We start from the raw sequence: 18232 nt of genomic DNA on the forward strand, positions 1-18232 counted from the left end.
AGTAAGTAGTGATTAGTGTCTCGCCGATGTGTGTGAAGGTTGTGTGGGTTTCCTCCATGTACTGTTGACCACTTTCACATTGCAAAAAACAGGAGGGGATATTCAGATCAGTTTTATTTATTTTATCCGTTTATTTGTCATAGATGATGCTTAGAAAAACGTGAGAGTTTCCACGCTTGTTTTCATCTGCAGTCCGTGTAGGTATATAAACGGAGGACCAAACCGGAAAAGTCAAAGCTATATTAATTCACAAAATATAAAAAAAATGGCTAGGATAAGGGGTTTCAAACCTTTCGATAATACGGCGATACGAGCTGCCCCACAACCCCTCCTGAGGGAGGGAATCTGGCTCTTTCAGCTGTTTAAATGCTCCACTTTCTTCCCAAGGTATTTGCTCACTCTGCATATTTGCCTTGGGCCAGGATGAGGGAACGCGGTGCTCTTTCTGTGTCAGGTTATCAGTATGACCGCCCACACAAACCAAAAGTCACTCTGGCCCGACCCGTTCAAACCCCGAGGTAATGAACGAGACGCCGAATCAGAAAAGGTTTTTTTGTTTATGAGAGGTGTGACAAAGGCCACTGAGTCTCATATAAGAAAGACGACACTTACAGCTGAACAGCTTCACATTTGTCAAACAGCTTTTTAAATAACGGAATGTTTTGCAGTTAAGAGTTTTGTGCTGTCAGTGGCATCGGGACTGTCTCTTCTGTGGCCGTTAACAACTAGAGCCTTCACTTTCAGGTCTCCACACTCCGCAGGTGGATGTAAAGCCCTCATGACCCTTCACCTCGTCTTCACTACTGCCACGTCCCTGCAGCAAGATCAACTCTGCTAACAGCACCATTCATGCTCGTCAACATCATAAACAACGCATAATGAAATATCAAAGTTTCAATCGACGTGTTGTTTAGTTGGATCTTGTTTTAATTGTGCTTCATGTTTTAACTTAATGAGAATTGTGTCAGATGTTTTTCCTTTGATCCTTTGATGGACAATGAAGTTTTTTTGTCCCTCTTCTGGTGAAGAGGAGCCACTCTTGTACACCGCGGCCTTGGATTCTTCAATTAAATTATAAACAATTCAGGGAAACGCCTTGACCTCTGCCTTTATATTTCATGCAATGTAATGAGTTTCAAGGCCCAGAATGGTGCACTGGCCTGCAGGGTAAATCAATGGATCGTAAGCCAGTAAATAAGTTTTTTTTTTTTTTTTTTCCTCTCTCTCTCTCCTTTAGCTGGGAGGCTTTTTTTAATGAGGATCATGGATATAGTATAATACACGCAGCAATTGAGAGGACATGTATTTTAATTTAAATAACCCCTGGCAGTTATTCAGTTCCCCTGAAATAATCACTGAAATGTGACTGCGTTCGTGGAGTGTCTATGGGAAGAGGCTCATTTCCCTCACTATCCTGTAAACACTCATTATTTATAAATAATAGTTAAATTAAAGCTGTTGTGACTTATTTATCAAATCGCGGCCGTTGCGTGACTCCCTATGAATCCACTCATAACGATATCCAGGACACGATGCTCTCTGGGTGGGGTGGCGAGCATGTGCCACTGCGGACTGGGGATCGAGGCTTCTATCAGTCACAGTGATGCATTGTTCTCCTCCACAGCAGCAGGGAAATAATGTAGGTTTTTAGTATTTAAAAGCCACGCCGGCTCCGCGACAGCAAGCATGTTGGGCTTATAAAATATGCTCTTTTCCTCAGTTCTTAGGGCGACAAGCCGGGACGCTGTCCTTTACAGCGCTCGCACTAGGAGGGAATACAAAAGGGAGAACGTGTCAGAGCGGCTTAGCTGTTGAGATGGGGGCTGAGAGAGCAAAGACAAAGCGGTAAATGTGCTCCTCCCAGTGCATTGCTTCTGACAGGGATGAGACGCCGTGCGGGTACGAGATTGTCACCGCGCAACAAAATTCACACACTAATGGTTTTGCCAGAGACAAACGCTCAAACATATGGAAATGTGTCAAACTGCAGAAGCAAAGCAGCAGGCGCAGAAGAGAATCGGAGCTAATGATATATTAAGGGCGAAAAAAAAAAAAAAAAAAAAAAAGGACGACTCCTCTTTCATACAGCTATCACATTCTGTCAGGAGGAGACGGTCCTAATCACAGGGACTTTTAAAAGCATGTTGCGCCTCGGCGGGAACGATTTCCAAGCGCACGGGGACACGCAGACGTAAAATATTTGTTATGTCTGATCCTGTCGAACCGAGACTACTGGTTAAACAGATGGCACGGGCCCGAGGACGTGCGCTAAAGGTCTCCTGCAAATGTAGAGGGAAAGGAAAAGTGGATCAAAAGTCTTAAAAGTATCACTTCTCTTGATCAAAAAAAAATTGCGATGCTTCTTGTGGCAGGTTAAATTTGCACAAAGTAACAGACAAGTATTCTGATCTCAAATTAAATCCAGGTGACAGCGCCGACGAAACAAACACAACATCCAATTAACTTGTGCGGCACCGATATTCGCAGTCAGTTATTTTTTGATCTGGTGCAAACAGCGCGATGACAACATACTGTAACCTGTGAACTTTCTAATAACGTTGGCAAATCGTGTTAACAGAAGACAGGGAAGCAGAATTGAACACGTCCAATAAACCTGTAGACATCCGCCGAGCTTAATACTTTCACCGAGTAATTGTCTACCTTCGCTTTTTCGGTGCGTCGTCTCAGCAGGGAGGCGGACGTGGCGAGGAATGGAAAATAAATGTTACATAATGCAAAAGGCCCACTCCTTCAGCTCAATAACAAGGTGCTACGCTACATTACCCCCTAAACCTCCATCCTGCTGGCGCCAATTCTCATGGGAACCAGACACATTTGTGATACATTTATTTCAATGTGGGACTTGCCAGATAAAATACCCGGCAGGATGTTGATGGGCAGCTGAAGACACACGGCTCCAGTTACTGCCGCTTCATTTCAAAGAGACCTAATACACTCCACACTACAAAGTACTGACCGGTCCGATGGGCGAGTCCTCCGAATGCTCCAATTATAACAAGGTTTTGTTCCTGAGGAAGGAGCTTCTTTCAAATCTGTCCGTGAAGTATGATTAGATGAGTTTCACTACGGCCGTCAAAGGATTTCTTTGGACAAAGAAAATAACTCAGTGTGTTAACTAGGAGTTAACAGAGTGTTTGGTCTGACTTCCATACAGCTTCAGGGTGAGGCAGGAAACATTTCAGAGACACGGTGATACCGTCTGATTGCAGGATTTTTAATTTCACGTTGAATATTCAAAAGATCTCTTGAGTGAAAGGCATATGTGGATGGTGAAAATGTAAAATTAACACTGATCATAAATGGCTTAGCCATTAGTTCAGTCTTACTGGTATATTTTTTTTTTCTTTTTTGCATTAATCTGGGCTTTCACAAAAAGCTCCTCAGCCCCCAAGGTCATTCTATTTCACACAAACTTTCTTTGCATTTTGCAAATTACATTTTCTTAACTGCATATGCAAATAAAATGGTAATGATGGTGATTAGTTACAACAGATGTTGCAAAAGGTTGATACCATAACAATAGGGGCAGACTGTTTAATAACCGATTGGATATTTTTAGCATGAAGCTTCTTCATGAATGATTTTCAAAGATATGATTTTTATTGCTTGTTATGCCCAACAGTCCTTAACAGTAATGTCCTCTGTGAGAACATCAGCAACTCCAAAAACAACCCACAGCATTAGAGATGGGGTTTTAACATAATGCGGTTTGACTTGTTTATGGTGTTTATTCCTCTTATATATATGTAAAGTAGAATTTTAATGGTAAGCTTTTGCTGACAAGTGAAGTATCTACAGAAAACACATCAAAAAACCAAATGTTTCCATAAAAATGACAGTAATTGTGCCGAACTGACCAGTCTTTTCCAGCGAAGAACCTTAGTTTCTCTTTCTGACCTCTGTCACAGAAAAGACAAGATGTTCGATTAGGGCCTTTGTGCCACTGAATAACCCTTTTTTAACCCTCACAGTAAAACAGCGGATTGGCAGCTTGCTGCGGAAAGAGCGATGAAAGACAAGTGCAAAGACGTCCTCGATAACCCTTGTCACTCTCTGTACAGTGAGTCGCTGCAGACGGGCACCGCGTTCACCCACCAGTGTAAAACAGTGCGCTTCAAGAGAGCAGAGGAATTACAGGGTTGCTTTTGGATACTGATTGAAGTGCTCTTAAGTCTGCCAGGTGCCACATACATAACTACGAGAGATTTTAAAATCACTGAAATTGCTTTTGATTGAATGCTAAAAATACAGAGGAACTCCGTCAAGACGTTGTCAAGAGATTGCATTAATGAGAAGGGATCAGTGTAGTCAGGGATAAAACACGCAGCCACACAGAGGCGCAGAAAAAGCTGCATGTTGCTGCTGTATGTAAAGGTGGAAAAATCCAGGAAATGCTGCCGTCTCACAAAGATCACAAGATTGGCAGGAAGTGGCTGTAAGGTAGGGACTCCACATGTGAAGACGCAGCCTTAAGGTCCTGAAGATAATGAAAACGCTCCATATAAACAGCTTAATTAGAATAAACAGATCTAAACTAATTACGGTCTCAAACGGTTGCACAGGGGTGGTTAAAACCTGCTAACAAATGTCCTTTTTATTTTCTTTCTGCCCGGGTTCATCATCTAATCCCCTGAGGTGTGTTAAGGACACAGGATATTTGAATTGGAAACCCAATATTTTGTGATGCTGTAAGAAAATTGGCTTGTTTTTTTCTTAAGTTTGTTTTTCTGTGATGAGATAATTCGAGAGGTTATTTATAAAACTGGATGCAAAGACAATTTCTATTTTAATGTGCAGTAATAGTTTTTTTTTTTTTTCCACTTCTTAAAAAAAGTGTTTACTCTTGTTGCTTCCTGTTGTATGTAACCCTGTTTGAATAAACCATGATCTTTACACTATTTGGAAAACATCAATTACAAGAACAACAAAAGAAAAAGAGCAAATGATTTGCAAATACTCACCAACTTCCCTGATAGACAAGTAATAAAAAACAGAGCATATCAGATGAAGTCATGTCTAGTGTTGCGAGAACAATTTTAACGTTTATTGAATTTGATGGGAGCAGCATCACTAAAACTGGCGCGAGAGGAAAAGTTGTCTAAATAATGGATGCAAAAACTAATTTGACGACCATTTTGCAACCGATTAAGATGATAAGTAGTTAAGATGGGTTAAATAGCAGTAAAAATAGCATTTTGGATATGTAGAGATTTATGATTCAGCAAAAGAGTTACAAATAGGAATCACATGAAAAATGCATTCAATTTGCAGACTTTTAAGGTTTTACTCTCAAAAGTAAATAGCATTATGAAACTATGTCGGGTGACCTTCCCGTCCAGTGGTCATTTAAAAACAGTTTGGTTTCACTAACTTCGATCATTCAAAGAGGACAAAGTTTCAAAGATCTCCTGCTGTAACAGCTGATCTCAGGCTAATTCGACAATCTCATTTTCACTTCTGACATATTTCAGCTGCATATATTTTGATTGTGATTTAGTTTGATTATCTCCTTTGACTCAGGAATAACTTTCAATGGTTTGACTAACTCAGACCCTGAATGTATCACTGCTTCATGCAAACTTTAATCACTGGCACAGTGTCACAGTTCTAAATAATTAAAGTGAATTATTTACTCTGTGGCTTTGCTTTGGTCTGCAGGAACCCTTTAAAAGAATATCAAGATCTTTAACACACGGAATTCAAATGTGAATAAAGATAACAAAAAGAGTGGAAAATCCTCTGTGTCAATAAATGAAAAACTCCTTCTGTTTTCAGGAGAAACAAGCTGTGAAAAGTCATGACAAATTTCTAAAAAGCAGCATACTTGACTTTCTTTGACACGATCAAACAAAAAGCAGAAAATTAAAAACACATTATGTTGACTTCGACAACCAAATCCTTGACTCCAAATCACTGATTAATCTGATACGTTACAGAGAGCATAAATTTAAAGCTAACTTGCGCTTTGTAGTTCAGTTATGCGACGCGGCGTGTTGGATCTGCGAGATGTTTTTTTTTTTCCCTTTACTGTTTTCCAAACCATGCCGTTTGTTCTGAGGCTCTCTGTAGGGTACTGATGAACTCAATATCCAGAATGTGAGGGTTTTAGAGGGGAGGCGTGGGGAGACATGCCCTCCGCTGTCGCTGAGCGGGAATAAAGCAGAGGAGCCCCAGAGAGAGCTGTCTTTGAACAGTTCCCCTCCCCTGCGCCCGGAGGACACCGAGATCAACATCCGTGTTGATTGGGTCGAGGCGAGCCGCAGCCATGAAACACAGCTTCTGCGGTCATGTTTTTTGAAGTCAGCCACTGACCCCTTTTATTGTCTTCTCCTCTGGGAGTGACAATTCAATCAGAGGATCCGCCGGCCCGCGTGTCCACCAGATTCACAAAAAGCTCCTCGTGGCAGCGCCACTAACACAACCCAGAAGTCCATGAAATCCCTTCCTCAAGGATTCATGAAGGATTGAAGTTCTAAGACGAGATGTAGCATCAATAAAGGGAGGGGAGCCGTGCGCTGACAGCCATTAGCGTTCAAAGTTTTTTTCTTATAAAGTGACACTTGAGAATATATTTAGAGAAAGTGAATTATGAGTGCCGCACGTTGTCACAAATGCAGAGCTAACTGCAATTCTGTGACTCCCCAACGCCGCTTTGACATTTATACTTCCTCTTAGGCCCGATGCACAAAGGAGAAAAGTGATTCTCAATCGTTCCACTTTAACTGTCATCAGTCAAGCTGCCGCGCTGCCCTCAACAGTAAAAGGTTTCACTCGTTATTGCACAGAAAGTGTTTGTTTGAGCCGCTGCACAATTGGAGAATTGCCATTTTTTCCCCGGGTTTCCTTCGGTCGCCCGGGGAAGGCAGGCCGTTCTCCCCGGCTCCCTGAATGACTGTCGTCAGCTGTCCGGTCCCGTGAGGCCTGCAGCTGAGCGGATAAGCCGGCGCCTCCCTCTCCTCTCTGGATATTGCAATCCAAGGCCATCGCCTCTCTGCTTCCTCCCCACACAAGCCCCGAAGATGCAGTGATTACGTCCCCCGGACCGAGCCGGAACAGGGAGGAGAGAGGCCGTCGCTGGAACCGACGCCGTTACAGACGACAGGAGAGGAATATGTGACCGTGCTCTTATCTTAAGATAATGAATTCCTCTGTATAATGCTTAAAATATTCACAGTCACATCAAAGCACTGAGGGTTGCACACAATCCGGAATTACTTGCACTTTTATTCCAGCTCAATGGGCATTATCCCAGATGATAGATTTTTTTTCTTCTTTCTCCACAGGTTATAGCAATCCTGTTCATCACCGAAGACAAGGGACCACATTTCAATCCCTCCTTCTGTTTGCCGGGCAAAGCCGATCCAATTCCCCGTTCCATCAATACATAATCCATGATAATGAGGCGTGCCAATTTTCTTAAATGAATATGCAAGGTCTTCTTTCTGCAGGCAGGGTAAATAAAATGGTGCCAACATTAATTGAAGTGCTAATTAATTGCCTTTTGGAGATTACAAAGACTTGGCCCCGCCGCAACTGTGTAAAGGCTACATTATATCGGGAATGTTTAAAACACTTCCAACACAGGCAGAACAAAAGATCACAGATAACAGAGAGTAGATGTCAGGAATGTGTGCCGTGTGTGATTTGCTCACTTTAATTAGTGCATGGATTATAATACCGTATTTTCCAAATTAGAAATCATATCTGTCAAAAAAATGTGCCATCAAGAGGGGGAAAAAACAAAAATTGCATTGGTGCACTGGTGCATATTATGCGTTTATTAATGTTTATGACCAGATGTTCTGTTTTAGAGTCCATCGTCATGCTTTTAGCTCAACCATTAATGTTTTTTTTTTTTTTTTACTTTCTCTACTTTTCTCCAATCCCACAAAGACATCTGCAAAACTACAAACTTTCTGTCTCCTGTTATGTTTCAATTTTGTATTGCACATAATTTATGACCTTTAAATAAAATACTTTGTACATTCATAAACGGCAGTAATGGAGGGTTTTCAGTGATACTGTAGCAGCATTATGTCGCCATACTGATGCCCAGTGGTCACAGACAGTTCTCTAAAGTTTCTGAGAGATGGTTTCTTTACGCTTTTGCATTAAGTGACAATAGTTGCGAAGCTGCTGTCTCGCTGTGAGTGTTAACAGCAACCAAAGCTTCTTCACTAATCTGTTTACTGGACCAATGTTTCAAGTAAAAACGTGTCATTTTTGTGTTTCGTTCCAGAAAAGTTTTGTGTCTGCAGTGCAAAGTTTTGAAAACATCAATTTACGCCAAAATGGCAGATAAGGTGAAAACGCTGTAGTTTTCATGTTGGGGAAAAAATGTAGCAGTCATTCTTGAGAGTTGGGACAAATTATGTTCGACATAGAAAAGTCTAATTTACATTAAAACAAAAATTGAGAAATGTAACTGTCATGCTTAGAAAGTTAGATCAAAACAAACTGTAAATACCTCAGCAGTCATTTTAATCTTTCTCTGTGTTTAAAGGGTACATCTTATTGTATTTGTCTTCAGTAAAGAGTTGACAATAGCAATTTACTCCCCCCAAAACATAAAAAAACTCTAAAATTGAGAATAAATATATGTCAAAATAAACAGAATGGCTATAAATATGCAAAACAATGCATGAATTGAACATCCATCAATGTTAACATTCCTATGGTCACAGCTGGACCAAGTCAACACCATCTTTTTGCTATTTTGAGTTTTTTAAACCACAGTGGCTTGAATTCAAGCATTTCAATGAGGTTATTGAGAGAGCTAGCAACTGAGAAATAAACAGAAACTGTGAACTTAATAAATAGTAATGTTGTTTCAGGGTTTTATTTAGGCATAGTGCATATCCAGCATGGATGAGATTATTTAACAATACTGAACAAACTTAAGTGTATACGATATATTTTATTGCATATCAGAGTAACTAAACCCTATTGCAACACAATTCAGAACTTTAGATTCTTGTGGGACTGGAAAAAATTTAAACTGTATGTTTCTTAGTGTGTCTGACACAAATCAAGTCTGAAAGGGAAACATGCCCATTAATCAAACGTGTGATTGACACCTGCAGTCAGAACCTGTTCTGACCGCAGCGTGGCTGACTTCTCAGCTAATGAGTCGCAATTCTACAAACATTCTCCTAATCAATTCAAATCAACACTTTGCTTCTTTAATATGAAGGAGAAAAAAAAGTCGGAATTATGGCAGAGTAAGAAGAGTTTTCAGTCTGGACTGTGCGCCTCATCCTGGAAACAGAAATCCAGATCTGCAGAGATGGTTTGGATCTTTGACCTCCCCTGCTTCTGAAGTGCTGCCTTCTTTTAAACCCCATATTTCCAGTTCGCAGCCCAGACTTTTCTGCTTTAAAAGTATAACTCCAGCCTAAGCTTTGAAAAGTTGGAAAGCTGTCTCCACAGAGGACATTTTGAGATTGTTTTCACAGGTTGAGTTGAAGTCCTTGTGGCAAACAAACAGTAAATAAAAAAAAAAAAGTCCATGTGGCATGCCCCTTTAAAAAGAGTGCTTGCTCCTCTAAGCACTCCTACACAGTCTTTCATGGGAATTAATCTGGCACACAAGACATGATGCGCGTAGAATAACAAGAGAGAAGAGGCAACGAGCCAAGTACAAGATATTAAAGGTAGACTGATATATGTAGAGATGAGCAAAACCAACAGCGGCTGGCTTTATCAACAAAAGAAATCTACCTGCAAAGAAGCAGCAGTGCTTGGCAAAAATGTGTAATTCTGCTTTAATAGTCTCGACAGGAGGCGATCTATTCTTCAATCTCATTTCTTCACCTCCCGGCTGAGGTCACAGGTTTGTGCTACTTCACGTCAGATAGTAAAGAAGTCAAAGGAATTCACTTGGTGGACCGCCGGTGTTTTGCAGCATCGGAGAGCAACCAGCCGGCTGGTAACATGCTAACAGCTGCTGAGTGTAATTATACAGTTTTTACAAAAGCATCTTTTTTCCGGCAACAAGCGCAGCCACCCATGTGTATCCTGTTTGATAGATGACCTAGTGCGCAACAGAAATTTAGGATTAATAATTATTGCGCACTGCGGACAATTTATGCACAGATGTCACTGCCAAAACTATAAAGTCCTAATTATGGCCAATAACTCACCCGGATGAGGAACATGGAGCGAATCGCAATGATCTGGATTTGTTGCTGGGGGGGGGGGGAATGTGTGATGGTGACAAACTCATTGTGATTCAGAAAGGCTAATTTAACCCACAATAACTTAAAATTACTGCTCTGCTTTGCTCATTTGAGAAAATCTATAAATCAGAACTGTGTAAATAACAGAATTCAACATTTTGGACAATTCTCATGTGAAGAAGGACGAATGAAAGTTCAGGTGAAAATGGTCGGAAGTACAAAGGGAATTCTCTGCAAGTGCATATTTGCTGCATGTTTGCTCACTAGCAGAGTAATGCGGCAATCCCAAAGCAATTTGTGCCTGCTAAAATATAAGATTTTGCTTGGTTGATTGTTTTGAAGTTAGATCAGGGACTTGCCTCTCATCTTGTTAAAAATCCTCAGATCTGAAGCTCGACAATGTCATCTACTCTCCTCTCTCCAGGCAGACGCATTACTATTCAATGGAGTGTTGCTTGTATTATAAAATATGAGATACGCTGTTTGGCACTAAAGATAAACAACCCAGCAAACAATGTGCTTGTGGATTATATGGTATCCTCGCAATCTATAGGCGCCTGGGGTTATTTGTGTTTAAAAGCAGCCGTAAGACTTTATCAGGCAACTGTGGCACAATGATATTTCCAAGTTACAGTTCCAAAAGCAGTTATCTAAAAAAAAAAAAAATTACTGCACCAGTAATTGTGGTCCAGTCTCTAACAGCCTGACATATGCAGGCCAAACTTTCCAATCACATGCACGGTTCATTTCTTCTCAGGCTTCCTTCAGTTTTACATCCAGAAGTAATAAACAATCAAAAACAAAATAATCCCCCATAGTCAAATAAAAGGACAGGCATGAAATGCCTCTCTGGAACCGGTGCTTATTGTTTCACTGCATTTATGTAGCAAAATTGTTTTCATCTTTTCAAAGAAAAGAAAGTCAAACATCCCATAAGTTCATTCATTTAGTTGCATAACTGTTCAGAAGTTTTCAGCTTGGAAACCCAAAAGCAACTCTCATAGAATCGAGTCTGCAAATGTTGGGTTTGTTCGTGTGAAAAGCGCCCAGCAAAAACATCGATGGAGCTTTAAAGCTGAACAACCTGTCGGTCCTTCCAGCTGGCTCCACACGCAGAACACTCTACTGCCACTTTAGGAAAAGCTAATGTTTGCAAGTTACATAAGTCACAGGCCTTTCACCATAATGTTCTATTAACATACACAAGCAGAGTACAGCTCTTTGGGAACGCAATGTATCAGAATGTGGACGACGTGACGAAGCCCATTAGAAGGAGGAGGCCTTACCTACAGTGAAGCGAGGTGGAGTACCCATCATGCTCTATGCTTTCGGTACCACTTGACTGGATGTGTCAGATGAGTGATGAGATCCGACGAGCGTCAAGGCATTTCAGGGAAACATGTGTCACCCCGCGTTTCAAGGTGAAGCAAGTCTGCCATGTTTCAAGAAGGACACAGCGCCGAATAAAGTTTGGATTCGTTCCAGCTGTGATTGTTTTCAAATAATTCCGTGTCTTAGTGACAAATGAGACACTTAAATTAAAGAATGTCGAAAAATATTTCATCAGGAGAAAATTAGCATCGCCTTGTGTCTACTGCCAGCGACGTGAGATGAGTTCTGAAATGCCAGAATATGGAATCAATTATATTAAATTATAGTCTTCCTCAAATCGTTGATTTTTAAGGTATTTTTTAATGATTATTTTTTTAACTGCATATAGGTGAACTGACTGATTCATGTTGAGTTATCAAGCCTCAAGCCTCAGCCAGATCAGTTAATCAATAATAGGTTCTTAATTTAAGATCTGAAGTTAAGAAGAAATCTGAGATAAATTACAGTTTTGATATAAACGACACATGTATATATGGAGTTTTACCTGCTTTACTACCTTCACTTTGAATGCTGAACATGTTTTTCTGCTCCAGGCAACTGGAGCATGGATTAAGGCAGGCGACAACGATTAACCAAGACCCAGACCCGTAGCCCTGACACATGTAAGTTTATGAACTGATCTCTTTTACCCCATCGTTTTGAAAATATGGTAATTTCTATCAGCACGACAGCAATTTTGCCATTTTCAGAAAGATCCAGAGTGTCCACTCATCCCTGCAGTCCATCGGATGCCAAGTATCACTCTACTCCTAGTTTAACCAAAGTACTCTGAAAGACGTAGTTCTGTTTGTAGCTTGCTTTCAAGGCAGCTACAAACAAGATGTGAGCGAGTGTTGCCTCTTCAAAGTGGCCGTAGCGACTGTTCTTTACGACAGCGAAAACCACAGACTTCTAAAAAACTTCCTCTGTCGGGAGATGTGAATCTTTGATCCCAAAAAAGTTTTCTTTCATGTGGGATGTTGCTGAGTGCGTGTTCGTATGAGCTGGTAAACACTGGAGGTGAAGCCCGTGGTCAAATGAGGCGTGATGTGAGAGTCTGATAGCTGTGAGGAATGGATGGCATGGGAGACTTACAAAGGTGATGGACTTCGTCTGAGTCGTCGGGGCAATCGGGCTCGCCGTCACAGACCCAGGCCTCGGGGATGCAGGCTTTCTGGTCGTGACAGTGAAACTCTCCAATGTCACACAAGATGGCTTCTGGGTGGCATGGGGGAAGCGGTGGAGAAGGAGAGAGAGAGAGAGAAGGTGGAGAATGAGGTGATGGCACAGTGCAGACACAACACATGTTTCATCAGGAGAGAAGAAAAACATGTACTTGATGCTCTTATTATGGAGGTGTGAGCGGGGGAAATGTGGCGTTTATTGGAAATAAGCAGAAAATGGCTGCGGTGGTGAAAACATTGTTAGCAAAGTCATCATGACCAGCGCAAGGCGCTGTGGAAAAAAGAGACAAAACCAAGGCTACGGCTCAGTACAGTCTGTACAATGTTAGCTGAATAAAGGACAGTCTTCTCTTGATTATCTTTTGCAAACTTACACATTTTTTTAAATCAGATTAGGAGGCCACACTTTTTGTTTTCTTTTTTTTTTGTTTTTAGAAAAAGGAGTTGCCCAGGCTTTGAGAATCTGACAGCTCCTCTCCTCTGAAAAGACACAATGTCCTATGCCACTTGGCAAACCGTTACAAAGCATTCTGGCAAGTTTGTTCTTATCTTTTTGCCTCCTTGTTGTTGTGCTTTCATTTGAGGGCAGGAATGGGGGGGAGGGGAGTTCAGTGAAAGCCCAGTCAACTAAAAAGTCATCATAGCCTTTCAATACAGCAAGCATCCATCAAACGGTTGACATGTTTCCTGCCGGTAGCTGTCACGCACTCAGCTCGATCACGCCGCCGAGTGACACAAGCTTTTTACTAAAGATTTGACACCACAATGTGACCCGCTGCTCCTTCTCCTCGGCGCCGAGCGAAAACGGTAATTTGTTTCAAAGCTTTACCCACAGACAATCAGAAAGGCTATAACTCCCCTACTACTCCCTCCCTCCCTCTCTATCTCCATCGGGTTTTTTTTTTTTTTTTTTCCTTCCCAGTGTGTTCCCTGCCCATTAGTGGTGGGAGTGGAGCAAGTGGGAGATCAGGTCTGCGGCGTTTGAACAGTGGGAGAGATAATTCAACGCACCGCTGCTCCCTGCCCCGGCACCCTCCAGCAAATTCACTACCCAGGGACAAATCTGAAAAGGTCAAACATCTCATCCATTCTGCCTCTTCTATTCCCACTGATGCAATATATCGGAAAACTTACAATTTAAATCAAGGTCCCTTTTGAAATATTCGGTCTATTCTCCAGCTTTTAAAGAGAGGAGAGTACCCCCCCACCCCCCCACCCCCACCCCCACCCCACACCAAACCATACACAAAAGCTTTCAAAGCTTTTGAAGGGGGGGGGGATTATTCTTGTCGACTCGGACAAATTCAGTAAACCAACGGCTTCGTGCATCACCATTTTGTTTTTTTTCTTCAGCACAATGAATCAGGAAAATAAACAAACCTCATGAAATCTCCAAAGGACATGTCGCATGTGTCTGTAAAGAAGGGTCACTTGTAAAGAAGGAAACAATATTCCTGCAGCGATGTAGCAGTTAGCACTCTCACTGTAAAGAAAGGATCACTTCAGTTTGATTCACTTAGAGGCTTTTCTATGAAAAAATATTTTTTTATCAATAAACCTAGTAATTTCCATCGGTGCTACAAGTGTATGTTTAGAAAAAAATGAACTTCGTGTAAGCTAAGCATATGGACTACATTTTCACTGAAAATAGCAAGGCACCATTGAGCATATACTGCGCTTGAAGTTGGAAAAGGTATGCTCAGTTTGCAGAAGTCTCTGAAGGGAAGTCTCCCACGCCTTTAAAGCTGAATTGATTACCACTGAAAAGCAGAGGGCTGGTGACAGGAGAGCTATTTCCTCAGCAAGCGAGGGAAGCCCTGAAAGAAACCGTCCCTGGACCTCAGAGCAGCTCAGTTATCTACTGATGTTCTCCCTCCCTTCATGCCACTTCGTCTTCAAAGCCAAGGGCCTGAATATGGCCAAAGCAAATGACCTCTTATGTCAATTCATCTTCACCTGCCGCTTCTCCAAACAGCCTCTCCTTGGCGGGCTGCGAGCCCCTGCAGCTGTCGCTGAGAAACAATATGGCATAAATACACAACTGAAGGAAAGTAAGTCCTGCACTGCTCTTTTTTTTTTTTTGTTCTTCTTGCAAGCGCTGAAATTTTTTGCATTAAAAAAAAAATACATCAAGGAATTGTTCAATACAAGGCGTGATAGTATATATTTTGGGTGAAATTCTACGACAACATCAAAGCAGCAGTGATAGCAGGGACTTGCGAATAAAATGAGGCAACAGCCACTGTTTGTGAGAAGGGAAAAAAAAAAAAAAACAACAACACCCAAACTGGTTCCATTACCATAACAGTGGGAAACACGTGGTGGCACTGAGCCGGGCACATTATCATGAGCTTCATTCCTGACATCCAACAGCCACCACTGGCACAACAGTGTGGCTCATTAAAGCCACCAAGCCTCCGAAATGTGCCAGATTTTCAGAGGAACAAAGAGTTACTTGGATGCAGGCAGATGGGGAACGCGGTTTGCAAACCTGTCGAAGGAGACCAGCCAGCAGTTATTAAAGCTTCTATTATGATTGAGTTTTTTTTTTTTTTTCCTTGTGGGGATGAGGTATAAATTGCAGCATCGAGCCACTTACTTAACAAGTCTGATATAATGTAATGGCTCAACAAATCCCGTCATCCAGCAATTTACAGCACCCACTGCCATATTTGCTCAGCCCTACTGAATTCTGACTTACATGAAAGCTTAACCAGTATTACATTCCAATAAAGTAAACTACAAACCGCCAAGACCTCCACATTGCCTCAATTCAACACATGAACCACTGGGTACAGCCAGAGCTATGAGCGTTTTCAAACTGTCAAAAAAAAAAAAGCATGTCTGAGAATATTCCACAGTCAAGACGCTGCTTCTGAAGGTAACTATTTGCAGCTCATGCAGCTTCCACTGTGCTTTGTAGGAAGCAGGATGTGAACTTGACATGGTGGTTATACTCCATTAGACCCATGTTGCATTCAGGTCATTCAAGATCATGCACCAAGCAGTGAGGGAGAGGAATGGAAGAGCTGTGGTTTCCTTTTTCCATCAACCACATGGAATCATATGGGCGTAAACAAATGTAGCTCAGTGGTTCTGCAACAGTTTTGAATTAAAAAAAAAAAAACCTGAAATAAAAAGATCAAACCATTGCAACTGCACTGTCGAACACTGCCCTGTAACGGAGGTGGTGGTGGTATTTCATGGTGTGAAATATGCTTGGTGAAGAGTCTGCTCTCTTCAGCAGGTGAAGAGACCTGAGTGGCTTCAGATATACATGACCGGACATCTGCGTTGGAGGGTCTCCAAGCCAGCATGGCTCCGGGGCAGCTTACCAGCCAGGCTGACCGTGGTGGTCTGAAGGGGAACAAACCGCACTGCTGGTGGGGTTGACATGGATTGCATGGAATGAGGCCAATCAAACTCCCAACGACGAAAAACTCAAAGGATCGGCAGTAAAGGCAGGGGTCTTGAGGAGTCCAGAAGGAACTTTTTCAGACTTTTATAAACTTACAGCATATTAAAGCATAATTATTTTGGTCTAAAAAGCACATGGAAATGTGATGTTGATTGAGGAGGTGCACTGTGGTGCAGAAACTCCAATGCACTTTTTTTGATGTCAGACACGCACGCACTTATTAGATGCCCACCTACATCCACATACATGCTCACAGATTAGTGATTTCAAGCCCCCCTCCGCTGTCAGAGCAGACTTAGCATCCTGGCCAGCTGCAGGTCATATGCATTATGGATGAGCACAGGGCTATGAGCCAAACTAAGCAGGTTATTAAGAATAACAACAGTATAATGCGGCCTCTCCCTTAATCTTCATATCTTTAATCTGCCAAAAGATGCAGTGCAGTGTGATGCATCTCAATGATGCCTCACACCTGCATAATGAATCTTTATTGCAGGCGTTTCTGGAGAAGCGACGTATGCCGTGTGCTGTTTAGACTTAAATGCCATCCACGTCAGGTCTGATAAGCATATCAAGACGAGAGAGTGCCGTGACTCTGCTCGCTGATAGGCGAATGCAACACTTCTGAATGGATGCCCACAGTAAAGTGTGTGGCAGTCCAATATCTCTACACTCGTTTAAGAGAGTAGACTTTACTTTGGGCAAAAACCTACCCGGATTCACTTGGCCAAGACAACATGGAGAGCTCTAAGTGGGGACGAAAGAAAATAATGTACAAAGAGAAGCAAATGTGTTTACGGTATTTGAGGGAGATAACATAACTGGCTTCAGGAAACAGGCTTGTACCTGAGGCCATCCGCCCATGGCGATGCCGAGCAGCTCTGCATTCCAGCCATGAAGCGGGTAAGAAATCAATGCTGTGAGGCTTTGGAGCCTTCGTTAGATACTGCCTGACCTTCACCACAGAGCGAGGTCACTTTTATTTTCTCAACAACAGCAGGGGCATGTCAACAAATTATTAAACGGGAGCACCGAATGAAAAGTTTCAGAAGACAATCGCAGAACGGCCTACTGCTCCTTGGCATAAATCCCTGCACCAGTAAACAATGAATGATTCATGAGACTGATCTTAAGCTGTGTGCTCTTTAATACCCTTTCATTCTACATGCAAGGGAATGTACTACGGCCCATTACAGTCACAAAGAAATGACTATATCTCAAGAATTCTGTGAACATCACGAGTGCTTTTGATGTCTGAAAACTTAAAACAATTTAATTACAAATAGCACAGCATAAAAACTGCATGAGTACGAATAATCATTATGAGCAATGATACTGTTTATGTGATTCATTTTGCTGAAAGTTATGGCAGATGTTGATGATTTTCTTGATGGTGGGCTTTAATTTACAACTGTATAATCATGTGAATATAACAATAAAAAAAAGTCATTCTCATTATCTGCTTGGTTATCTATATATATTTTTTTCAAACTGAATCGCAGATTCTTTATTTGGTATCACTTTTTCAGAAGCAGCGTGAGTATCTTACAGTAATTATCAGTAGCAGCTATAAATAAAAAGTAATACCTTTTTTTCCCCCCCCTGGAACTGCTGGTTTTCTGTCGTACCAGGTGAACTAAATGGAGGAATGTGTTGTTTGGAACCTGCAATTCTAATTGATTCATTGCCTACTGGCACAAACATTTGCTCATGGACCAAAGTCTTCTTCTCATCCCCTGGTGATCACACACTAGCTGCAGAGAGGGGGATATCAAGGAGAGAGAGATGGAGATGCTGCTGCTAATAATAGGAAGCAGACAAGGAAAAAAAAAAATTAAATAATGCTGGACTTGGTTACAATCCATGTGAGTCTATCCAAACAAAGGACAGCAATCTGTTCTGATCAGACCAACTGACTTGTGACTGCAATGAAAGGATGCAGGAAAAGTCAACTGCAAAGAAGTCAACTTTCTCTTCATTTCCTGCGCAGGTTTTCTCCAGATACTGAAGAATTCAATATCTGATCGCATACATCCCAGGTTTAATGGTGAGGTGTGAGA

General features: G+C 41.7%; 1 protein-coding gene across 1 annotated transcript in view; it reads right to left on the bottom strand.

Moving 5' to 3' along the window:
• lrp1bb (low density lipoprotein receptor-related protein 1Bb) overlaps positions 1-18232 on the bottom strand; it is a 285401-nt gene that overhangs the window by 187695 nt on the left and 79474 nt on the right. Inside the window, exon 2 of the mRNA XM_030112422.1 lies at positions 12666-12785. Coding sequence (XP_029968282.1) covers positions 12666-12785 — 120 coding nt within the window. The remainder of the gene's footprint in view (positions 1-12665; positions 12786-18232) is intronic.

This window comes from Salarias fasciatus, chromosome 16, assembly GCF_902148845.1.
Source record: "Salarias fasciatus chromosome 16, fSalaFa1.1, whole genome shotgun sequence".
In the NCBI taxonomy this organism is placed as follows: domain Eukaryota; kingdom Metazoa; phylum Chordata; class Actinopteri; order Blenniiformes; family Blenniidae; genus Salarias; species Salarias fasciatus.